Source organism: Falco cherrug, chromosome 1, assembly GCF_023634085.1.
Source record: "Falco cherrug isolate bFalChe1 chromosome 1, bFalChe1.pri, whole genome shotgun sequence".
NCBI lineage: Eukaryota > Metazoa > Chordata > Aves > Falconiformes > Falconidae > Falco > Falco cherrug.
The window spans coordinates 38,215,101-38,239,309 of NC_073697.1; the positions used below are offsets into that span (position 1 = coordinate 38,215,101).

At 64.7% G+C, this 24,209-nt stretch overlaps 2 protein-coding genes across 2 annotated transcripts in view; one reads left to right on the top strand and one right to left on the bottom strand.

The window, feature by feature from the left end:
- LOC102050732 (dedicator of cytokinesis protein 2-like) overlaps nt 1-16,583 on the bottom strand; it is a 78,733-nt gene extending 62,150 nt beyond the window's left edge. The window contains 18 exon segments of the mRNA XM_055699704.1: nt 329-518; nt 3,380-3,483; nt 4,414-4,486; nt 4,953-5,051; nt 5,934-6,058; nt 6,177-6,302; nt 6,835-6,914; nt 7,374-7,449; nt 8,531-8,666; nt 9,808-9,889; nt 10,681-10,835; nt 10,955-11,090; nt 11,579-11,727; nt 11,798-11,894; nt 12,010-12,065; nt 12,271-12,311; nt 12,507-12,590; nt 14,571-16,583. Of these exon segments, the coding sequence (XP_055555679.1) occupies nt 329-518; nt 3,380-3,483; nt 4,414-4,486; nt 4,953-5,051; nt 5,934-6,058; nt 6,177-6,302; nt 6,835-6,914; nt 7,374-7,449; nt 8,531-8,666; nt 9,808-9,889; nt 10,681-10,835; nt 10,955-11,090; nt 11,579-11,727; nt 11,798-11,894; nt 12,010-12,065; nt 12,271-12,311; nt 12,507-12,590; nt 14,571-14,613 (1,852 nt within the window). The 5' untranslated portion in view covers nt 14,614-16,583.
- A 189-nt stretch (nt 16,584-16,772) lies between these two features.
- DQX1 (DEAQ-box RNA dependent ATPase 1) lies at nt 16,773-24,184 on the top strand. Its single transcript, XM_027800005.2, has 11 exons — nt 16,773-17,550; nt 19,854-20,047; nt 20,337-20,712; nt 20,957-21,196; nt 21,483-21,582; nt 21,754-21,912; nt 22,138-22,329; nt 22,454-22,579; nt 22,908-23,098; nt 23,183-23,373; nt 23,587-24,184. The coding sequence occupies exons 1-11, from the start codon at nt 17,266-17,268 to the stop codon at nt 23,765-23,767; spliced, it is 2,235 nt and encodes a 744-aa protein (XP_027655806.2). The 5' UTR covers nt 16,773-17,265; the 3' UTR covers nt 23,768-24,184.
- The last annotated feature ends 25 nt before the right edge of the window (nt 24,185-24,209 follow it).

Here is a 24,209-nt window from a genome sequence, read left to right on the forward strand (position 1 = left end):
CGGATTGCAGCACATCGGCCAGGGCAGCATTATCCATAGGATGGCAGCCCCCCAAGCCCCCAGGACAATGCTGCCCCATGAGCCTGCACCCACCCTGGGAACAGCCTTGGCAGTCCTGACCATGTCGAAACGGTAATTCAGTCCTCACCATCCATACCTGCTCTCCCTGCATTTCCAGCAGGCTGTCCTGGCACCGGGTGCAGTGGGTGCAAGTCCCGGTCCAGCTGCTTTCCAGCCGTGGGGGGAAGCGCCAATCCAATGGGTGAAAATGCACTGCTGGGGTGGGGGCACAGCCCCACCGCCACCCCTGCGGGGAGCTGGGACTCACCATTCTGGGTCAGCTTCGTGGAGCAGACGAGCGTAGAGATTTGGAAGCTGTCCCGGGCCGACACAGTTAAGCCCGACACAGTCCCGCTCACACGGAAGGAGGAGCCGGAGAGGAGCTTCAGCTCTGGCAGCATCCTCGCAGAGGGCAGGGTCAGGTAGGCACCGGCATCTTCCAGCTTCCTGCTGTCACCCTGCAAGGCAGAGCACATGGCTTACACCAGGCTATGTGGCCCCGTGGGACAGGGCTGGCCCCTGGGCTCCGATGTGACCCCACATCACATCCCCTGCAGGGGGGGACTTTGCTGTGCAGAATGGGGCAGGGCAAGGAGGTCAGCAGAGCCATGCACAGGGAATGGTGGCTCCCACGTAATGGCATCCTTATGGCTCGGTAGCCTCCGGCTTGGGGGAGTCACTGGGATGCGGGAGCTGGCCACTGCCCACGGTGCAGAGCCCTGTGCAGGCGGCACAGTGGGCTCACCCATCATTAATGTAAACAGAGTATCCAACAAAGCTGCTCCCTGCCGCGCTCTGTGGGGACCGTGCTCAGCTGGGACAGCTGACCGGGAAGATGCCAAGTCCAGGCCAGTGCCACTCAGGAAGGACACAAGAACCGGCAGGAGGAAAAGCGCAGGGGGAGGTCAGTGACACGGAGGAGCCTGGGGCTGGCAGCAGCATTCTGGGAATGAAACACATGCCTGAGCACTGCCATGGGGATGGACACACAGCAGGACACCAACCAAGTGGCCAGCACAGTCTCACACCATCACCATCACCAGCCCAACAGGATATTTCCTGCTGGCACGGGCATGCTTGGTCTCTCCATGGCATCAAAACGGCCCATTTCTTTTGTGTCCCCTACTGTTAAGTTGAAGAATTAAGATGGTGTTACATCTAGGAGGACTCACTGGAGTGACTTTCTAAATGATCCTTCCATGCTTGTTTGCAAGACTAGGACATGGATGTCCAAAGCTGGCCAGACATGTGACGGCAGACTGCAGCCTTGCCACCACGAGCTCACCGGTGCTTACTTATGGCTTGGCAACAGGGCATTTATCCTTCCCTGCCTGCAACCCTGCACGATAAAATTCTTCCTGCTGAAGGTCAGATGAAGATCACAAAATTGTTTGTTATTGGATTTTCTCTCCACTGAGCGTACCCACGGCAGCCAGCTGACTCACAGGAGGCACTGCACTTTTTCTGAGGGCAGCTAAGCCCTCGTAGGGTAACCTGGCTTAATTTCAGACATTTCTCGACCAGCATGAGATCAAGAGGTCTGAGAAGCTAAAAGCATATAATTCACATTCCTCTGGCAAACAAAGATAAAAAGATGAAATAGCTTCTGACTCCCAGAATCAAGCTCCTGTGTTTGCCGGGAAGAACAGGAGTCAGCCGGGGAGAAGACAAAGCGGAGCACAACGGCTACTTGCTCAGGGGCAGAGGACGCTGGTGACTGTGACAGTTCGGCAAGGGCAGCAACAGCCCTTTAAGGAGTAAATGCACCCAGGAGGGAGGTGCACAGGGTTTGATCTCGATGCCCCAGCCAGCGTCGGCAAGTCCCAAAGGCGCTCAGTGCTCCTGCCACAGCACAGGCTGTGGATGGGACAGTCCCCCAGAGAGCCAGGGACCATGTCTGCAGCTCCACAAGCCACAGTAGCATTTAAAGAATTTGGGCGTTTTGCAAGTGAAGAACAGGGAGGAGAGACACGATAACAATTTAAAATGCGTAGGAGCTGCTGGGGAAGAAAAGCGCAGCTCCGTTCCGGTCTGCCGGCTGGGCAGGGCCCCACGGGTTCCCTGTGGGAGGGAGGTTGGGCATCACAAGAGCATTAGATGAGGAACAGCAACAGCCGCGCGGGGACAGAGCAGCCAGGCGGGCAGGGGTGAGCCTGTCCTGTCAGCAGAGGCATTCAGGAGGTGGATGGGGTGGCCCCAGCGTGGGCAGACAGCAGAGACCTGCAAGGGTACGTGGGCAGCTCAGCTACGTGAGCGCGGTGCCAGAGCACACTGGGATGGCACTGCAACAGATCCACAGCACAGTCCTCCGATGTGGGACGACGGTGAGCACAGTGGTGTGCTGGCAGCCACCCATCTGCTGGGGCACTTCTGCTGCCAGGACATCACGTAGCTGCAGAAGCAGCATCAAGGTGCTGAGAGGAAAACGCAGGGATGAAGAAAAGGCACTCCTCCATCAAGCTCATGGGAAGCATTGGCTGAGGCCAGCTAGACAGCTGCCACAGCAGGCAGGAGACAGATTTTCTCATCCCAGAAAGATGCAGGACATGGGAAGGGAGATGGCTCTGCCTCGCATAACTGTGGTCACATCAACAGGAACAGCAGGGAAAATGAGAGAAAACTTCAGTTAAATACCAGAGCAGCCAAGGGGCTGAGGCAGGAAGGTCACCTCCCGCGGAGGCTGGGCCTCCATTGCTCGCGAGGAACATAAAGTTGTGCCAACACACAGAGCAAGAGCCCTGAGCTCACCCCTGCAGCGGGGACCAGCTCACACCTCCCGCTCCCCTTGCCACAACCAGATGCATCCCGGGCGACACAAGGGGGCACAAAGCAAGGAGGGGCAGCACATTTGTGGGGCCTTTCACACTCTGGTGTCAGAGCCAACTGTGTTTTTTCCAAATGAACAGCAAATTTTCCCTCCTTGTGTTCTCTGTTTGCTTTCTCAAAAGTAAAACCAAGCAGTTGTAGGCAGAAAGATGCTGGTGAAATCAGGTAAAGTGCAGCAAATATCTTTCCGGGGACGTTCCCTTCCAAGTCAGATATGTTTAAGTTACCTTTTTCTAAACAAAACCTGTCATTCGCAAGGGAGCGGTGCAGAGATTAGAGATGTTGTGTGCAGGGAGCATGGCACCCCACCATCAAGGACAGAAAGGACGGGAGGGAGGGACTGGAAACCCTCCCTGGGACTTTGGGTGCATGCCACCAGCATGGTACTCCAGCAGGGACTAGGACCCCAGCCCCACGCAGGCAGCTGCCAGAAGAGCCACCACCCTTCAGCCTCCCTGCTTTGAGGGAGGGGGGTCTACCCACCCCCCCGTACCTTGTACAGAATGAGGTCATGCTCCCCATCACGCAGCGTGGTGCCGTCTGGTCGCATCAGCTTCACGAAGGCCATGGAGAAAATCCGCTCACTTTTGTCTTTGGCTGGGAGACACAAATGTGGGGTGAGGTGAAGCAGGCTCAGAAGGGGCCTGAGGACACCGTGCATGGGCAGGGACCGGCCAGCGCAGCTGGGAGGTCCTGCCTTCCCGGCAGCTGCAGCAATACGGAGGGGTGCTGCCAGGGAAATTGCTTTTCTTTTCCTGGAGTCCACAGGCTGCACCCACAGGCAGCAAGACCCCCTTGGTCTCCCCGGAGCACTTGGGAAAAGCAGCTGCTGCAGCTGTTTGAGAACCTTGGGAAGGGAGAAATGGGAGAGGTGGCAGCAACGAGGCAAGACGCAGCCCGGGGAGCTGCCCGGCTGCCAGCCAGCACCTGCTGCCCAGGCACGGAGAGCCACCCCGGTGAGAATGAGAGGGGCTTGGGGCAGGCAGGGCTCAGAGCGGGTAGGATCAGACCAGCAAGCAGCAGCCTGAGCTGCAGGTCCCCACAGTGGCCCTGGGGAAGGTCCCCACAGCTGCAGGACATGCCACACCATGTCTCACCACGTGTGGTTGTCAGCTCTGCAAAGGCAGCAGCAGCAGCACCTCTGCTCCGGGAGCAGCGTGTCCTCCCAGCCATGCCACAGCCCACAGCCCTGCCGCAGCCAAAATCCATGGGATGGGGAGCGGGTGCTGTGGACAGCCGAGCGCGGGCACCCGGGGAGCAGCCACGTGCAAGAGGCACGGTTTCCCAGAGGTCTGCTGCCTCACCATGGGTGGCAGGGACAGAGCAGAATGGGGTGACAGCTTCCTTCCCCTGCCATGGGATTCCAGGTGTCACAGCATCCCTGGCACAGCCCCACATGGGGCGAGATGAGGGCTGCTCACAGGGCCCTCTTGCTCCTGCAGCCCCTGAGCCACGGACAGCCCGCCTCCACCACAGCCACTGCTGAGGGCATTAGCAGAGGAGGATCTGAAGAAAGGAGACACTTACAGTCACTGGAGGAGCGATGCCGGAAGGTGAACCTCAGGTGGGTCTTGTGGACATCTTCAATGGGAACAGCAATCTGAGAGAGAGAACGTGCGCCAGCATGAGGACAGGAGGGCACATGCTGAGCAATCTGGCTGGCCAAGACCCCTCGGTGCTTGGGCAAATGCTGTGCTGAACTGTGGGTTGCTTCAATTCCAACCCATGTGCTCTCCTTTCAATTACTGAGGCTGAATTGGAGACACAGGTGCCTGTGCAGGGCTGGGGGGGTGTGCCCACCTGCCCACCGGAGAGGCAGGAGTAATGCTGGAGCACTGCCCGTGATGCAGCAGACATGGTCTCCCTGATGCTGGTTGCCCCGGGTCTCCACCTGGGGGTCCAGCCATGACACTGGCAGCATCTCCTATCCTCCCCAAGCTGGGGGCTTTGCCCCCAAAAAGCCAGCCCTGATGGGGAGCCCCCTGCAGCAGCTCAGTCCTGCTGCATGGGAGGAGTGAGCAGCCCCAGTCCCACCCCAGTCCCTGTGCCCCAGAGCTGGTACAGACCTTGACCGTCTCCATCCACCGCTGATGCCGCTGCTGGTAGTATACCACAGAGCGGTACTCGCTCACCGGCTTGTCCCCTGCGCCGTGGTAAATCACATTCTGTGGAGAGGGCAGCAGCAGGAGAGATGCTTCATGGTCGGATCAAATAAACTTGAAGGGCTGAAAAGTGTTGCATTCCCTGCTAAACCAGGCCAGCGCCCCCCCCCCCCCCCCCGAGCCGCTTTCCCCTGCCCATGCTGCAGCAGCCCCCACCTGAGCCCCCCAGCATAGGTGCCCCTTTACCACAACCCAGCTGGCATGGGGACATCTTTACAACCTTCCCCGGCCAGGCTCAGAGGGGCCACAAAAGGCTTCCCTGTCACCTCCACCAAGCCTGGTGCAGCCTCCAGGGGAACCAGCAAGGGACACCCAGGCCCTAGGGGCATGGGCACAGGTTGGCTTCCATTGCCCTGTGGGAAGGGCATTATCAGGGCTGGAGGACAAGGTGGGGGCTGTGCCCTGGGACCAGCCCAGCAGGACCCTCAGCAATTCACATCCTGTTCCTCAGGGGCCAGGTGAGAACTGCATTTGAAATGAAAGCATACGCTTTGGAGAGAGATAAGGCAACAGCCAGTCCTGGGGCAGGGGGAACTGGGTCTGAGCCTCCTCACATCCTCCTGGCAACCCCCCAGCTCCCTCCCCCTCCTACCTCTCCTGGGGATGGAGACCAGGGACACCCCAAGGCGAGGGGCCTCTGGGGATGGCCAGGGGTTCTAGTTGTCCCCAGTGGAGGCCAATTTCCTCTCTATCCCTTCCCACCACTTTCCCAGATCTTCCCAGTTCTAAAGGGAACTTCAGGAGCTCCAGTAGCCAAAGAAGCTACTCCAGCCAGTTCATGCTGGCACCAACACCAGCACCAGGATGCTACGGAGCTGCTGCCTCTACCTGAGGTGATGTGGGAGACAGTCGCTTGCCCCAAGGCCAATCTGGCGCTTGCCATACCTGCACCACGTTGCCTGACTCATCACAGACACACACCGTCACCTCCACATTCTTCTGGGTCTTCTTGTTGCCCTTGTCAAACTCACCCTGCACCAGCGTCAGGTAGATGTCGTTCCTGACATCTCCTGGGGAGGACAGCCCTGTCAGTGAGGCCAGGTCCCCTTTGCAGAAGGGCACCCCATAACCCCACGCCGGGACCCCCAGAGACCATCCAAGGGATGGTCCACCCGCCACGCTGCTTGCCTGGCATGATGACCTCCGGATAGCCTAGCTTGCGTGCCACCACCGTGCTGCGGTCCACAAGGTGGGGATGGTCCTTCCGCACCTGGCTCAAGTCTCCCCACAGCATCTTCAGGGACACCCAGAACCCTGCCAGGACAGAGCATGGGATGTCAGTCCCACAGCCTGCGCCAGCTCAGCCTGAGCTGTGGTGTGCCAGGCAAGGCGGCCAGCCACGCATGCCTCCTGTGGAAGCAGCTGCCCCTTCCCGGGCTCAGCCCTGGCTGCTTTTGGGTGGGCAGTCGCTGCCGGAGACCCCACACAGCTCTGATCCCAATTACTGAGGCAATTCACATGCCAAGCCCTGGACGCACCCAGGGTCAAACTTGCACCTCTGTGGCCACTGCAGTTTTTCAACAGGTGACAGCATGCAAGAGCTCGGGGGAGGCAGCAGGAGGGGGCCCATGGCCAACCAGCAACTGGAGCGAGCAGCCCAACCCCGCGAGGAGCAGCATGGGGCGGCTGCCCCAGCATGGGGGCCAGGGGACAGCGCAGGTCCCCAAGCACAGGCAGCAGCCACAGAGAAATGCAGGATGGATCAGGGAGGGGTCTTGCCCTGTCCCCCACCACGTACTGTGGCACAGAGTGGGTACACAGGGCACAAGGAACATGGGGGCTCTACCTTGTCCCTTGTGGTTGATGTCCTTCCCCTCCACCGCTTTCCTGATCATGTTGTGAAGAAAATCGTTGTCAGCAGCCACCCTGCAAACACCAGAGCAGGGTGATTCAGAGGAGCTCCCCACTGGGCATGCACGGGGAACCCGTGCGGCTGCTCCCCACAGCCAGGCACCAACCACCAGCAAACTGAACAGCCCACGTCCCACTGCAGCTCTCAAACCTGCTGGCCACCAGCCCACTGGGAGGGAAGAGCAGGACAGCATCCACAGCGGACCTGGGACCCGAGTACACATGTGCCCCGAGGGGCCAGGCAGCAGAGCTCTGGCGGGGCTTCAGCATCTCTCAGTGTGTTGCTGCCCATAGAAATACCCCTTTTTTAACCTCGATGAGTTCCTGGACCTGGTGACATCATGACCCAAGGATCCACAGTCCCTTTGCAAAGCCTTATTTAACAAAAAATCTTTTGTCTTTGATCCTGGCATGTCTTATCCCCTTGTAACCACTGCCCCACCGCTCGCTGCCTCCGGGCCCCATGGGACTCACAGGTGCACGGGGATGAAATGCTGCTTGTCCTCATCACTCTCGCTCTTCCCCTTGGTGATGTCCGTGATGTCCATCACTGCAGTGGCATAGATGGAGCAGGGTGGGGCAGTTGCCACAGGCACCAGTAGCCCCAGCAACAGGGACCTCTGTGCCAAATCCTCCCAGGACCACCACCCAGGACAGTTATGCCCTGTCCTGCAGCCGCCGCTTCACCTGTGCCCCCAGCACTGACCCTGCTGTGCCCTGGCCTGGGTTCCACAGGCAGGTCCTCATGCCCCACTGACACCCACCCCCAGCCACCCCAGGGCAGAGGTGGCTGCTCAGGGCTCGCACCACACACCCAGCACCCGAACAGCATGCAGAGATGGTACTGCCACCAACCAGACAGTCACCAGAGGTGGCCTCAGAGCTTCAGGGCAGATTGGGGCCAAAATAAGGCATATCCAGAATCTCTCCATCACCCACAGACAGGGCCCCTCCCTGGGGACACACAGCTCGGAGTGCAATTAGCTGCTGATAGGTTCATCATTCACCTGGTGATTTCTCTGTGGCTGAGCTTAGCACATGCTAAGAGCGCTCCTGGGGGCACCTCCAGCAGCGTTGGGCTGGAGGTCCCCTGTGCCACGCAGCGAGGAGGGGTGGCTGGGCACCCTGAGTCCCTCTCCTCTGCTGGGGCAGGTGCACTGCCTCCCCACGGGCCCTGTGGCCGCAGCCCCAGGATGGCAGGGCCAGCCCACGGAGGATGACATGAGGGTGACCAGGGGAAGTGCTTGGCTCTGGCCGTCACAGGAGCAGGGAGCCAAGGCTCTCCTGGCTGCTGGAGCGGCTGTGCCAGATCCCTCCCCACACCCCAGCACCAGGCACCTGCGGGGAAATGCCTGTGCCACCATGGAGGGGTTGTGGGTCAGGATGGGGAGGGGGAGATAGGATTCAGGGGGATGGGACAGAGTGTGGCTGTGCAGAGGAAAGTGAGGGTTGGGGTCTGCGTGCAGGGACAGGGGCCACTGGGCTGCAAGGTGGGAGCAGCCCTGGGGTGTCACCACCCTGAACCAGTGAGCCCCACGGAGGCCTGGTGGCTGGGAGGTGGGTGCTAGGGGTGCTGTCATGGGCAGCACCAGGGGTCTCCTCCCTGTACCCACAGCAGACTCTGCTCTCACCTGAGATGCCGAAAGGCCGCCGGAGGCCCGTGCTGAGCTTGCGGCTGTAGGTCTCCCGGAGGTCCATGCGTCCCACCCGGATGATCTGGCACACCAGGAAAAGCCTCTCCCGCTTCAGGTCTTTGCTGCCCAGGTCCTGGGGAACAGAGTGGCTGCATGAGCCTCACACTGGCAGCTCTGTGTGGGGATGTGCCTCTGCTGGCACCATGTGACCATGGGGTGTCCAGGGCTGGATGACATACCAGCAGGTGCAGAGCCACCATGGGTCCCCACACCCAGTGCCCCAGCTCTGCCTTCAGGGGCCAGGGAGCCCCTGTCGCTGTGCCCCACAGAGACGCTCAGCTGGTGGGCATGCAGCCCCCCATCCCAGAGAGCTTGGGATTTCTGTGCACCCCAGGCAGCCCCAAACCCAAGGGATGGGGACAACACCAGAGCTCGTGGAGACTGATCGCCCCATGGGGCACCCATGGGCCAGGCAGCGTGGGTGAGTGGGAGATGCAGCCCTGGGAGGGAGCAGGTCTGACACGGTGTAGGGTTTGGTGGCTTGGCCACACGCTCCACCTCTGGGCACCCTGTGGCCAGCTCCCGGGGGTGCTGCCCTTGTGCAAGAACCTTCCTGCAGCACGGGGCAGGGTCATGCTGCAGCACACAGGGACATGTGGCTGACACCAGCAACGGGCAGGGGTCAGAGGTGGGTGAGAGCCAGGGGAGCTGGAAGTGCTGATGCTGCTCATTAGCATTGATTTTAAAGGCTCATCTGCATATCAGCCCATGGCTCCGCTCGGGCCATCCTGAGGGTCAGCTCAGCTCTGCTGGTGCAGCGGGAAAAATGCTGGGTCAGCAGATGCTGTCTGTGCCTCCTCCCGCTCGCGGCAGAGGACCGCCAAGCCTGGCTGCGGGTGAGGGATGGAGCAGAGATGGGGCACGGGCACCCCAACAGCCCCAGCAACCTCTCACCTGGGAGGGGAGGCTGCAAGGGGCAGCCCCCAGGCAGGTGCCTACATTCCAGTGCCAGGACTGGTCTGCACAGGAGCCATGGGGCTGGTCAGGCTGGGGGGCACAGGAGCAACGAGCAGCCAGGATGCAGCTGCTTGCAGGGGGACGTGGGCTGCAGCGGGGTCTCATCTCAGGGGCCTGGTGCATGGTGCTGGATGCATCTGAAATGCTGCAGGGGGCGGGGGCACCGCTGCAGGTGGCAGGAGGGGAGGAGGTGCAGGCAGCTCTGCGGAAGGGGGAGGCAGCAGCACCAGTGCTGCTTGCAAGGGGTCTGCACTCACCGTGAAGATGGCCTTGAGGTTGTTGAGCAGCTCAATGTCCTGGGGGACCCCTGTGCTGGCCCAGCGGATCACGTAGTTCTCGCTGCGAGGGGAAGGCGATGGGGTGAGGAGCCCACGGCAGGGGCCAGGCACCAGGACATCAGAGCTGGAGCTCAGTGTGTCCCTGCATGGTGGGGTCCCCCAGGTAGAGCAGCCCACAAGCAAACACAATGTGGGCTGAAGCACTTTGGCCACAGGCAGGGCGCTGCTTGGGCCCCATGTCGCGTGCCTGGCCCCTGCCAGCTCCCGCCATCCCACCAGCAGCGGGACCCCTTGTCCCACCAGCGGCGGCACACTTGGCTGGCCCAGCCCCAGCTGCCCCAGCAGCGGGGAGGCTGCCAGCCCAACCCTGCCCACGGCAATGCTGGTCGGGCATGTCAGCACACCTAGTCCCTCACATGGGGGCACGTTGCCCCGGCAGTACCCGGGGTCTGGCATGGGCTGAGCCAGCATCTGGCCACCACGGGCAGATGGGCACAGCACAGCATGCCGCAGCACACTGCAACAGGCCACAGTGTGCCAGGCACACACCACCCCAGGCGGGATGAGCCAGGCAGGACACACTGCCAACAAACCCTCCTGCCCCAGAGGAGAAAGCGCTGCAGGAAGGGACATGCCTCTCTCCCCACTGTGAGCTGTGCTGGCTCGTGCTGAGCTGGGTGGGCGGCCAGGCTGGGCAGGACAGGGGTGGGCAATGAGGTACAAAGGGGCAGGGGCTTCCCACAGAAGGGGGATAGGACCAGGGGATACTGCAGGGAGCAGGGGGCAGGCATCCAGCTGAGCCGGTGGCAGAGGTCTGGCAGTGGGGCTGGTCCTGCACCACTGGGGCCCCACCTGATCATGCGCTGCTCACTGGGGTCGTATAGTGCCATGAAGAGCTGTGCCTCCTCGCCGATGTTGCAGACAAAGTTGCGCACGCAGAGGTAGAGGCTGTGGGAGGGCGAAGCTGCCAGGCGGGCGCTGCAGCCCAGCGCGCTCTGCTGCGGGCTCTGTGGGGCACGAGGCTGCTCAGCCCCATGGCACGGCTGTGGCACAGCACAGCCACAAGTGGGGCAGCAGGCTCTTGGCACGGAGGGGTCAGCATGCCAGGGCCAGCACTGGCTCTCACCATCTCCTCCTGAATGCGCTGTGTGATGGTCTGGGCAGCCTTCTTGTGCGCCTGGAAGAGGCTGATGATGCTGGTCCTGTCAGGGTCCAGGATGTTTTCATCCTCATCCCGCACCACCAGGTCCAGAGCAAGGATCCTGTGGTGTGGAAGCCAGGACAGGGTGAGGCGATACCTGGCACTTGGCTGGGCCAGGGCCACACGGGTCTGTGCACACCACTGAGACCCGCCTGCCCTGGCACAGGGTCTGAGGGCACAGGCACAGTGTGGGGGAAGGACAGACCACAATGGGTCCCGGCCAGCAGCAGAGCCCTGGCAAGGGGGCAAGAGCCAGGCAGCACCAGGGACGCTCTCCCACCCCAGCCATGGCCCCTTGGCGATAGCCCTCGGCCAGGTAGCTTGCACAGCCCCCAGCACGTTCACTGTCCCCAACCACTATGGGAGAACCAGCCAGCCAGGACAGTGGGGACACAGGGTGCCCCAGGAACACACAGCCAGCATGATGGGGACACAGACATACAGGTTGGCAGGGACACTGCAGCAGAAGGGCCAGGTGTCACTTGGTACCACACAGCCTGTGCCTGGGGCAGGGGCCTGGACCCCCCCACGCTCCGTCCCCACTCTCACTTGTTGCCATAGTCGATCTTGCCGGTCACCTCCTTCTTGAGCTGCAGGAGCTCATCCTTGGGCAGTGTCCCCGACAGCAGCTGTGAGCGCCGCTCCATCAGCTCGTACATCATCTGCTTCACCTGCTGGTACCGCTCCATCTGCCCTGCCTGTGGGCAGCAGCGTGAGGTCACAGTGTGCCCCTGCCAGCCCCGGCCCCCCCAGCACCCCGGCCCTCACCACATAGAGCTGCTTCCAGATGGTGGCCCACTCCCGCAGCGTGGTGGTAATCTCCTGCACCATGGGCATCTCGGTGGGGATCACACTCTCCTCCGCCCTGGGGAGAGGCACAGGGAGCCCTGGAGCCCTGTGGCACCGCACTGGCCCCCAAGCTGCACAGGTAAATGCAGCCCGCCCACCCACCCGTGCCCATACCCACATCCAATACCTACCCCCTGCGCTCCACCACGGCACCCTTCAGGTGGATAAGCGAGGCTGGGAAGATGCCCTGGGAGAGCCAGAGCCGTCAGCACCCACAGACCTGGGGGACCATGGCTGGGGGCTCCCCACCCCAGGACCAAGGGTCCTGCAGTGGGTCCCAGCCTGGCAATGCCGCAGGGTGCCTGGCACATCCCCCCAGCAGGGACAGGGCAAGATGCCAGCTGTGCCAGCACCCCCACCACGCCCTGGCCCCCCAGCAGCCCCCCACCTACCTGGACAGCCCTGTTGCTGAGCGAGTACCCACGGTACCAGCCTGCAAGGGGAGGGAAGGGGGCACTGTTAGCCACGCTTGGGGACCCAGCAGCCCGTAGCAGGGCTGTGTGCCTGCCAGCACAGCCAAGAGAAGGAGCACAAAGGTCCCGTGTTATGGTGCAGCCAGCTACCCAGAACAGCCTCTCACGGGCAGGGGATGGCATGGGGCCTGCTTGGGGCTGCTGGACCCCCTTACCCTCGGAGGCCTGCAGGATGTGCACCGTCTCCCCAATCTGCAGTGGGAGGTGATGCTCGCTGGTGCGCGGGAAGTTCCACACAGCTGCAGGGAGAGGGACCAGGAGCCGTGAGTAGGGGTCCCTCACCCAGACCCCCCTCACCAGCATAGCCCACCCTCCCCAGGCCCTGGGCACCTGTGCCCTTCAGGGAGCGTGCCCTACAGCCAGCCCCCCCTCAAGAGGCAGAGCCACCTTGCTCAGCCTTGAGAGGTGGTGCAGAGTCCCAACCCCATGCAAATGGTGTAAGACCCCCAGGCAGGCACGGTGTGAGGCAGGGGAGCGCTGGCTGAAGCAGAGCAGGGGTGGTGAGGGGACCCTGGAACCCGAGAGCCACAGCACAGCCCACACAGGCACAGCAGGAGCCATCAGCCCCCCTCTTCCAGCACATAGGGTTCCCCTGGCTGGTGTCCTCCCCGTCACACTGCCCGCCACCCAACCCCAGATGCCCGGCCCCACCACGCGGGCCCTAGCGAGTGCTGAGCCCGGTGGTCCTGCTCCCACTGCAGGCAGTGCAGGGGGAGCAAGGGCCAGCCGAGCCCTCGCCTGGAGCAGCAGCACTGCAGCCCGTGGCTAGCAGCTCAGGGGCACGCAGGGCAGCCCCGGGGGGCGGTGGGAGCTGGTGGCAGGGGCGGCAGGGTGTGGGGGCACTGGGGGGACTGGTGGCAGCAGGAGCGCAGGAGCTCTCTGTCAGCCAGGCGCTTCCTGCTGTGGCGTGAGCTGCACCGGCCGGGCCGCGGTTAGTCCTGCCGCTATTTCTGGTCCTGGGGACAGTGACGGCTCTGTCTGGTGTAGGCAGCCCTGGCTCGGCCCCAGGACCATCCGCACTCTGCACCGGCAGAGAGCCAGCAGACGTGCCTGCACCCACTACCAGCCCCGGCCAGGGCCAGCTCAAGCTGCAACACCCCCAGACCTCCATGGCTCACTGGGACCCCCGTGCTGGTCTCTGCACACCCTGCAGCACCGGGAGCCCCAAGGCCCCGTGGGACTTGTCCTGCCGCCCTGCTCTCCACACAAGGACCTTGACCCAGCTTGGACTAGCACCTGGCCCTGGTCTGGGCTCGCTCCCCTCCAGCCCCTTGCCACCTCCCAGCACCAGCCAGGCCAGGCTTCCTTGCAGGGCTGCTAACACCCATCGGGCACAAGCAGGAACCGAGACAAGGGCCTGCTCCAGGTGTTGCCTGGGACCCTGCGGGGCTCAGCCTTGGCTCCGGGCGCTGCCAGCAGTGCAAGGGAAAGGCATGGGAAACAGCCTCGGCCAGAAACGGGAAGTGGTTGCAGGGCTTCAAGGGCCAGCGTGGGGAGTGTGTGCTCGCACCAGTGCTGGGGCTGGCACCGGGAGCCTGAGCTGGGTGGCAGTGCAGGGTACGGGGCTGCCCAGGGCTTCGCCATCACCAGCACAGGGGCTGGCAGCAAAGCCCTGGCCAGGACCAGGGGAAAATTAAGGGGTGGTTCTGGGCTCCCCAGGCACCTCCCTGAGAGCAGGTCACACACAACACAACACATAACAACCCACCATTAACAAGCTAATCACCCCTTGGGTAGAGGCTTCTGCATTCCAACAGCCAGGCTGATCGAGACCCATAGCTCAGAGGGGAGAGCCGGCTCCTGCACCAAGCCTCCATCCCCAGCCCCACAACTCCCCATCCCCACCCAGCATCAGCCATGCTCAGCCTCTGGGCACATAGGTCTCGCTGACACCTGCCCTGTCCAGCCCCACGTCACCAGCCCTGCAGCCCCTCACTGACCCTCCGTTCAGCCCTGCACTCATCGGCCCACCCAGCACCAGCATTGTGGAGACCGGGTCCCCACCTCACACCGCTGCCAGCCCCACCAGCGCTGCTCACCCTGCACCATGGCCCAGCCGCCATCACCCACCCCTCCACAGCCCGCTGCTGCAGGGCCACCATGGCCAGTGGGCTCCAGCAGCATCACCTCAGCCACAAGCACCGCATCCCACCAGCCCTCACCCCTCTGGGGAGCGCAGCAGGGCCGGGCACCCACTCCGCCCTGAAGCCTGAACTCACCCACGCCATACTTCTCCTCCTTGGTGGGCAGCCATGGGGCCATGGCTGGCTGTGCTGCAGGAACCGGGGCCCTGTGCGGGGTGGCTGCTGGTTCCTCCTGCCGCGCTCCCCAGGTCACGTGCACCTCACTGGCTTGTGCAAACCTCTGCTTCCTCAACACAGCTGGGTGCTGTGAAGACCCACCCGACTGCCCTGCTGTGTACCATGGCAGGGGTGGCAGGGACGGAGCCCCCAGGACCCCACCACCCACCCACCCAGGGGCTCAGGCGGGTCACCAGCCCTGCCTGCAGGGTGCAATGGGGTTGCTGGCCCAGAGTGATGCTGCAGCACGGTGAGCCCCTCTGGCTGAGCACCACTGCCAGAGCCCAGCAGCCTGTGGGACACTGGGCTGGAGTCTGGAGCAATGGAGCAAGCACAGCCTCAGCCACCCCAAGGTCCAGGGAGCCACAGCGAGCTGTGAACTTGGGCCAGCTGTGCCGCTCCAGACAACACCGCTGAGACGAGGCCTCTGCCTCCCCAGCCAGGGCTGGCCCATCCCCGTCCCTCGGCGCACAAGGCTCTGTGGCACAAAAGCCAGCACGGTGCAGGGATGCAGCCGGGGCTCTGTGGGCTGGCGGCCAGCCCTCCGCTCCCTGCCGCACCAGGACAGTGAGCGAAGCAACGGTTCGGCATCAACCACTTCCTTCCTCCCTCCTGCTGCAAACCCCAGTTGCCCAGCGCCTGCGGGTTCGCCAGGACTGGATACTCAGCCTCTGGCCCTGCTCAGCCCTGGGCCAGCACTGGCCAGGCCCTCTCCCCCTGCACCTGCCGCTGGCCTGCCACAGCCAGGCTGCTGCCCTTGCCATTAAAAACACTTCTCCATCAGCCCCTTCGAGGCAGCGCCAGGCTCCTTCCCTGTCCGTCCATGCCTCTCTGCCAGCCCAGGCCTGCTCCAGGGTCACCCCTGGGTGCAGCTCCCCCATCCCGCAGGTCACCCCTGGCCCCATGGCAGACACCCCTGGCCCAAAGCCCACTCCAGGCAGCCCTCATGGACCCTTCAGCCTGAGGAAGGGATGATGAAGGGGACGGGGAGCCCCAGAGAAAAGGGAGCACAGACAGGTTTAGGTGAGCTGCTGGAATTGGGTGTGCAGGGGAACCCAGGAGGAAGAAGGTGGCCAAGGGGGTTTAAGGGGCCCTAAGCACAGGGAGGTGCAGGGGACAATGCAGCATCCTCCCCTCTGCCTGGGGGTCTGCCCCGGGCAGCGGCACAGCCGGGACCCTGGCTGGAGTGGCAATACCAGCCGAGCACCTCAGGGCGGATGGGGCCGGGTCGAAGAGCTGCCTCGGCACAGCAGGGTCCCGGGATGGCGGGTCTCTCCCGGAGCTTCGCCTTCCGCCGGCAGCTGGGGGTCCTGCACCCGCTTGCGCGGGCGCTCTCCGACGCCGAAATCCCGGGGCGGGCCGGGAGCACACGGCCCCTGCCCGGCTCTGCCCCGCGGCCCGGTCCCGCGGCCCCGGCAACTCCGTGCCGCGGGGGATGCGCCAGCTAGACCGGGCCCGTCTGCCGGTCTGGCAGCTCCACCTGCCGGTCCCCACCGGCCACACGCCGGGACCCGCCGCGGGCAACAGGCGCCCACTTCGGGAGTAGGGCCCCGGCCTCGTCATGCCCGGCACCGGCACGGGATGCCGGCGGGCTGGGGCTGCAGCCGCGCTCCACGTGGGGCTCCGCAGCCGGGATCCTTGGCAAGGGCACCGGGCCGCGGCTGAGGAGCGGGCCGGCCGGCGGGCTGGGCAGCGCGGGGTTCGCCGCTGGGAGGCGGCCAGGCCCGGGCTGCCGAGCACGGTCCCGCCCGGGACACGAAGCGCGGCCGGAGCCGGGAGCGCTGCCGGGGCGGACCCCGCTTTACCGAGGCCAGGACCCGGGGTCCGGGCAGCTGCTCTAGGCGGACGCGGTAGGCCGGAGCCCCGGGATCAGGCGGACAGGAAGCCCGGCAGCCCCAAGCGCCGCGAACCCCGCCGGCCGCTGCGATGGCCGCGCTGGCAGGGAAACGCGTACGGCCTGCCGCGGGGCGGGGGCGGGGAACGCCCCTCAGCGCTGATTGGCGGGCGCGGGCGGGGCCACGTGACGGCGCCGCGGTCACCTGACCTGTCCCGAGGCAGGGCCCAGGGGCGGCGGCGCGCGCAGGTGAGCGGCGGCCGGGCCGGGCCGGGCCGGGCCGGGCTGGAACGGAACCGGAACCGGAGCCGGAGCCGCGGCTTGGGGGGCTGAGTCAGGGGGGAGCACGGTCCGGTGGGGTCTAGTCTGATCTCGGCGCTTAAGTGCCCGGTTCACCCTGTACCGGTGCCCCCCCGGCCCGGTGTGGCCCGTCCGTCTGCTGGGACCGGCCCTGGGCTGCCCGCCCGCCCCCAAGGTGTCTGTCCTGCGCCCCGGCCCGGTCCCCCGCGCACAGCCCAGTCTGGTCCCCCGTGGCCTGGGCTGATCCCCCTGCCCGTGGCCCCGGGTGCCCCACACCCCAGTCCCGTCCCCTGCCCCTCTCTGCCTGCACGCTCCTGCCTGTCCCCGTCCTCTGCGCCCCTCAGGGCCCCTGCCCCAGCAGGACGAGGCGGTGGGCTGCCCCAGGCCCGCTCCAGGCACGCTGTTGTGGGTGGGTGGGTGCGGGGCTCCCCGGGTCCCGCTCCACCTCCTGCCTGCCCCTGCAGCACCAGCACCCCCGCCATGGCCGGCTGCGGGGCTCCTGGCTCCCTGCCCCGGCAGAGTGGCCCTGGCTCTGCGCTGGAGGAGGAGGAGGAGGGTGAGGATGACCCAGCCCTGGGCTGCGACAGCGACCTGGAGGTGAACCCGTACGACGGGCTGCCCTTCTCCTCCCGCTACTATGAGCTGCTGCGGCAGCGGCGGGAGCTGCCCGTCTGGACCACCAAGTACAGCTTCATGGAGCACCTGGAAGGCAACAGCGGCATCATCCTGGTGTCCGGCCCCCCCGGCACCGGCAAGAGCACCCAGGTGAGTGGGGGGGGCGCATCAGGGCAGCCAGGAGTGACTGGTCCCTCTGGGACGCTGCGTGGAAGCCCGGCACAGGGCTGTGGTACTGGCTGCTCTGCCAACGGCCTCTTCCCGTGCCCACCTGACTCCCAGCTGAGCTGTCGGTAGCGCTGGGTCCTGCCCCGAGGCCACTGCCTTCCCTGCTGGGCCTGTGTGTGGATCCCACTCCCGTGTGAGCAAGCCGCAGCCCCCCTGGCACGGCAGCCGCCAGGTCCTCACCCATGCCAGAGCAGTACGGGCAGGCCCTGCACACTCCCCTCCTGCCGGATGCCTGTACGGCATTACCACGCATTCGTTGTGGGCTGGCAGGCCCTGCGGGGAGGTGAGACCCCGGGGAAGCCATGGGGCTGTGGGCAGAAGGCATGGAGATAGGGCTGTGGCCAGGCAGCAGCTCCCTGACCCCACAGCAACGTCCGAGCTTGTGGTGGGGACGGAGGGGACAACAGGCCCTGAAGGGCTTTGGCTTCGCCATGGTGCCTGGGAGCATGCCACCACTGTGAGCCCAACATGAGGCAGGGCTACCGCAGAGCTGGGCGGTCGTGTGCCAGGATGTGCCAGGGCAGGCACCAGGGCCCCGGGCAAAGCCTCAGCGTGAGCCGGCAAGTGCTGCCACTGCCAGCCAGGAGCAGCTGCCACAGTGGCACAGGGTGTTGGGCAGGCATGGGGACAGGGAAACAGCCTCTCCCTGGAGCCAGGCCTGGGCACACGGGGCAGCAGTGGGTGTGGGTGGACAGGCTGCATGGCGGCGGGTCCAGGGTGTCAGGATCCCACCTGCACGCCCCAGCGAGCTGGCTTCATCTGACAGCTCCTGGCACAGCACCTGGAGACATGTCAGGCAGACTTTGACCTGGGAGGGATCACCTGGAAGCTGTGGGGGCAGCCACGGCCTCCGTGGGGCCAGACTCAGGCTGGGTCACCACACAGCAGCTGTTGACCCCTAGGGTGCCAGATTTGGGGAAGAAAGCCCCTGTGCAGGCCCTGGCCTGGTTTGGCCTCAGGGCTAGGCTGGTTTTGGGTGCTGTCACTCTGTTGTTGCCACCCAAAGTGTGAAGAGCTGACGCCCAAGCCAGGTCCCTTTGCCGTTGAAACAGCCAAGGGCTGTCTGCGCCCTGTGCTGACGCCCTGTCCGGTCTTTGCAGACAGCAAGGTGGCAGAAGGGAGGTGCAGAGCCATGCACGGGGACAGGGCTGAGCACGGCCAGTCTGTGGGGCAGCTGTGGGGCCAGGTAGAGGAATAGAGCAGGCTGTGCGCCCACCCGACTGTGAGCTGGGCTCTCTGGGGGCAGCCCCTGGGCAAGACTGTGCCCATCTGTGACCCCAGATGCTGGGGAGACAGAGGGGCGCAGGCACCCACTCGTGGGGGGCATGTGGCATGGGAGGAGGTGCGTGCGGTGTGTTGGGAGCAGATTTCTGGTCCCCAGTGCCCAAGGGACATCTGCACAGCACCAGGACTGTCCCACACCGCCTGGCTGGGTGTTTGAGCAGTGGGTGCTCCCTGACACTTCCTTCCCCACCTCTCACCGTGGGGTTTCCTGGGGTAGCGTGTGATCCCTCTGGCCCCATGCAAAGACGCTCAAACCCCTTCCCCAGACTTGCAGCTGCTGTGAGGTCTGGGTCTCGTGGGCCTAGCCAGTGACCACTGCTCTGTGCTGAACCTGACCAGGGACCTGCCCAGCCTTCCCTGGAGAAGAGCTAGGGGCCAGTTAGGATAGAGCAGGATGGCTCCGGTTGGAAGGGCTGCAGCCATCACCTAGTCCAACTGCCTCACCACTCCAGGGCTGACCAAAAGTTAAAACATATTGTTAATGATATTGTCCAAATGCCTCTTAAGCCCTGGCAAGCATGACCTGGTGGCAGTGCTCTGTCTGAGCTGGCAGGTCGGCGCAGCACTTATTGGCCACCCCCCAGCCCTGTTTTTCCTGGGGAGGTGGAAGCAGAGAGGGCTATTGTCCTGTGTCCTTATGCAAGAGCCAGGACAGTGGTGTCCTGTAATGAGGTAGAAAGCTGCCAACACGGGGTGGTGAGGCTGTGGGGTTCCTGTCACAGGTTGCTGGGGCTCAGATGTGACAGTAACAGGGAGGAAAGGTCCTGCCTGGGCTGTCAAGTGCATCTGTATGGCCTATAACCGGACCTCTGGGTGCTGCTGTGGGGTGGGTCCCTTTGCCTTTCTCGAGGGACTGCTCTGTGATGGGGAGGGGAATGTCACGGTGCTCCTGGGCAGGGCCACACTGTCCCCAGGCCCTGACCAGCGTCCTGGCCCTGCAGATCCCGCAGTGGTGCGCGGAGTACGCCCTGTCCCTGCAGTTTGCCCATGGCCTGGTGGCCTGCACCCAGCCCCACAGCCTGGCTGCCCTCAGCCTCTCCCTGCGCGTGGCGGATGAGATGGATCTGAACCTGGGCCATGAGGTTGGCTACTGCGTCCCCCATGAGGACTGCTGCACCACAGAGACCATCCTCAGGTATGGGGCCGGGGGGGCCCTGCAGGCTGCCTGTGCTGGGAGCACCAGTTGCACCACACTTTAATCCTGCTGAGCTCCCCAGCTGCAGCTTAATCTCTTAATCCAGCCTGGCCTTGTTGGGGGAGCGACAAAGTGGGCTGATGGCTGCCTGGGCCCTCCCAGGGCTGCAGTGGGGTCTCCCACCATTGGGGATGGGTGTGCTCCCCCAGAGCTGGGGGGGGGGGGGGGGTGCCTGCACTGCCGGGGGTCCCTGTGGCCACCCCACTCTGACGGGGCTGGGTTGCTGCAGGTACTGCTCAGATGAGATGCTGCTGCGGGAGATGACGTCGGACCCACTGCTGCGGCAGTACGGGGTGGTGGTGCTGGACGAGGCACAGGAGCGGACAGTGCCCACCGACGTGCTGCTGGGGCTGCTGAAGGACGTGCTACGCCAGCGCCCTGCACTGAAGGTGGTGGTGGTGACCTCACCGGCCATGGAGGAGCGGCTCCGCGCCTTCTGCGGGGACCCCCCAGTGGTGCGGGTGCCAGGGCCTGAGCCCCCTCCCCAGCTGCTCTACAGGGACCCACCGGCCCGCGGTCGCGTCACGGCTGCCTGCCAGGCCGTGCTGGACATCCACCGGCGGCAGGAGCCTGGCCACATCCTGCTCTTCCTGGCCAGCGAGCAGGTGGGCTGCGAGCGCCCCACGGCTTGGCTCCTGGGGGGTTCACCGCGGGGTGGGCTGAAGGTTTGGAGGATCCCTCTCAGCTGTGGCGGGGACTGGGGCTTCTCTGTGGAGGGGCTGTGGGCACTGTGCAGGGCCTAGGGTCTTTCCCCCCAGGGCAGCAGCTGCAGGGTACGGCACAGTCCCAGGGACACGGGGCCGCTGCGGGCATCAGTAGGCGTCACTCACGTCCCCTTGTCCTGCACAGGAGATCACAGACTGCTGCACAGCCATCCAGACCGAGGCCGTGGCACTGAACCCGGGGCTGGGCCCACTGCTGGTCCTGCCCCTGCACCCCGGCGTGGGCCGCGCGGCACAGAAGGTGTACGAGGCACTGGAGGAGAGTGGCCGAGAGAGGCGGGTGATTGTCACCCACTGGCTCGCAGACTCTTCCTTCTCTCTGGGGACCGTGCGCTTTGTCATCGACTCAGGGCTGGAGCTGCGCAACGTGAGTGTGCCGGCGGTGCTGGGACAGAGCTGAGCAGTGGCGAGTGGAGAGCCTGGCTCTGCCCTGGTACACAGCCAGCGGCAGGGGCTGAAGCCAGCCTGGGAAGGGAGCAGCAGCCACCTGCATCCCCACCCACGTCCCCTGCTCGGCCCAGACCCTGCCGTGATGCCCCCGGCGGGGGGATGCTGTGCAAGGCATGGGGTCTTGCCCCAGGGAGGCGGCAGTGGTGGCACGGAGAGGGTTGGGGCTCATCTGGGGGAGTCCCTTCTCATGGCCTCACCCGCAGGTCTACAACCCCCGCATACGGGCAGAGTCCCAGGTGCTGCGGCCCATCAGCAAGAGCCAGGCAGAGTCACGTATGCAGCGAGCTGCTGGCAGCCCCCCAGGTGAGACCCCCTGCCTGGGCATCCCCCAAATGTGCCTCCGGCAGGAGAGGGCTGTCATCCCACTCCGCTGGGGCCCCAGGCAGCCCACACTTCCCCCCCCCGCCTGTGCTCACTGCCCTGTCCCTGGGCTCCCTCCATCCCACCATCTGGCTCACAGCCCCTTTCCCATAGGCACCTGCCTGCGCCTCTACTCAGAGGCCTTCTACGAGCAGCGCCTGCCCCCCAGCCCCGCACCCCACGTCAGTGAGACCAGCCTCAGCCGCCTCGTGCTGCTGCTGAAGCGCCTGGACATCGCCGACATGGGCCAATGTGACTTCCTCGACCGGCCAGGTAGTGCCCACAGGGTGCGGAGGGGCTGGGCACGGCATGGTGGGGCTGGGGCAGGAGGGTGCGATAGGGGCGGCCGTGCAGGAGGAGCTGGAGGCTGTGCCACAGCAGTGGCCATCGCTGTAGCCCTGGTTGTCTCTGGAGAGGGGCTGGAGGGTCCCGCAGGTGCAGGAGGAGGATGGGCAGGGCTGCCTGGTCCGGGCAGCCGGCTGATGTCCTGCCCCACAGCCCCTGAGTCACTGATGCAAGCGCTGGAGGACCTGGACTACCTGGCTGCCCTGGATGATGATGGGAACCTGTCAGAGGTGGGGATCATCATGTCAGAGTTCCCCCTGGACCCGCAACTGTCCAAGGCACTCATTGCCTCCTGCGAGTTCGACTGTGTGGAGGAGATGGTCAGCCTGGCTGCCATGCTCTCAGGTACCATGCCGAGGGGCTGGGAGCCCACTGGTGGCGCAGGGCACAGCACAGCCCCCAGGGAGCCAGCACTGGCAGGGGTGGTGCTGGGGGACACATGGTGACCTTCCCTCTGCACCATCCCCAGTTTCCCCCTGTTTTGTGCCCCCTTCCACGCACCTGGAGGAGGCCGTGACCATGCGCCGGCGGGCCCTGCTCCACCCAAAGGGAGATCACTTCACCCTCATCAACATCTTCAACACGTTCCAGCAGCGTGAGTGCTGGGCCAGGGCTCAACTGCCGGTGGGCTGCACGCCCCGCGGGTGTCCCACAGCTCCCTCACGTGTCCCCTGCCCCTTTTGGGAGCAAGCACTGCAGCCACGTTCGTGACCCCATCCGGGTGCCCAGCCTGGCTGCTGGGGGGTCCCAGCCCCAGCCTGGGGGCTGTGCTCTGCACTGTCCCTGTCCCCACTGTGTTGAGGGGACGCAGCCTGTGGGAGCCACGGTGCTTGGTTTCGTGGCTCATGAGCCCCTAGCCCAGCCGGGCCGTCCAGGGGGGGTCTTTTCTCATCCCTGTGGTGCTGACCCTGCTCTCCCTGCAGACAATGCGGATGAGGGCTGGTGCCGCAAGCACGCAGTGAGTGGGGAGGTTCTGCGGCTAGCAGGCATCGTGCGGGCAGAGCTGCTGGAGGTGATGCAGCGCATTGAGCTGCCTGTCTCGCCCCCCGCCTTCGGCACCGACACCAACACGCTCAACATCCAGAGAGCGCTCATCTCTGGCTACTTCCTCAAGGTGCGCCAGGGGGATGCAAGGGGCTGAGCTGCAAGGCAGGGGTCGTGACAGCCAGCCCCGCTCCCCTGCTGCTCCTCTCTCCAGGTGGCCCGGGACATCGATGGCTCTGGCAACTACGTGATGCTGACACACAAGCACGTGGCCCACCTGCCCCCCGCCTGCTGCTACCTGCTGCGGCAGCCCCCCCAGCGCCTGCCACCCTGGGTCCTCTACCACGAGTTCACCATCTCGCAGGACAACTGTCTCCGTGTGGTCTCGGAGATCCAGCCCCAAATGTGAGGACCTCAGGGATGGGGAGGAATGGGGTGTCCCCAGGCTGTGTCTGTGTGTGGCTCCAGCTCTGGCCCGGGAGCGCAGCAGAGCCCTGGGTGCGATGGCCAGCCTAGGCCCCCTCTCCTGTGGGCAGGTGGGGGACTGTCCCTGTGCCAGGGAGCGAGGAGGCTGCTCCAGGGAGGCCCCCCCGCCTTTGACACCCCTGTTCCCCACAGGCTGGTGGAGCTGGCACCCCAGTACTACCTGAGCAACCTGCCACCCAGCGAGAGCCGCGATCTGCTGATGGAGCTGCGGGAGAAGGTGGTGGCTGCAGAGGATGTGCCAGCAGTGCCGGAGCCACTGGGAGAGGCAGCCGGCGGGGAGGATGAGGAGAGGGAAGTGTGTGTCCTGCAATGAGCTGCAGCCACTGGAGCCCCCGTTTTGGGGCTGCCTGGGCTTGGCTGAGTGCCGGGGATGGGGGACCCCCAGGGAGGCCATGCTGCTGTGGGTGCCGACCCCATCTCCAGGGAGGCGCAGGCACAGCCTGCCGCTACCACGGGTCTGCGCCATGGTCGTGGTGCCAGCAGCCATGGGCCCCGGCATTTCCCCTGGGGACAGAGCCTGGCTCGGGGGACCACTAGCTCCGGGCCTGGGGAGTCATGCCCACCAGGCCCTCCCCAAATGGGCTCCTGCATCCCGTGTTTCCTGGGGGGGAAGGGTGCCACCACAGGGCTGGGGCCCCTGGCCCTGCCTGCCCTGCTCCCCCTGCACCCAGGGGAGCAGGGGCTGAGGGGCCGCTTGCCGGTCTCTCCTGTATAAAGTTTTGTGACCTTTGCTCCTAGCCCCTGCCTCCATGATT

Bases quoted from the DNA above. Each gene is read 5' to 3' on its own strand.
- DQX1 (XM_027800005.2), top strand. From the start codon at position 17,266: ATGGCCGGCTGCGGGGCTCCTGGCTCCCTGCCCCGGCAGAGTGGCCCT. The intron at 20,048-20,336 runs GTATGGGGCCGG...GGGTTGCTGCAG, and splicing joins ACCACAGAGACCATCCTCAG to GTACTGCTCAGATGAGATGC. The intron at 23,099-23,182 runs GTGCGCCAGGGG...TCCTCTCTCCAG, and splicing joins TCTCTGGCTACTTCCTCAAG to GTGGCCCGGGACATCGATGG.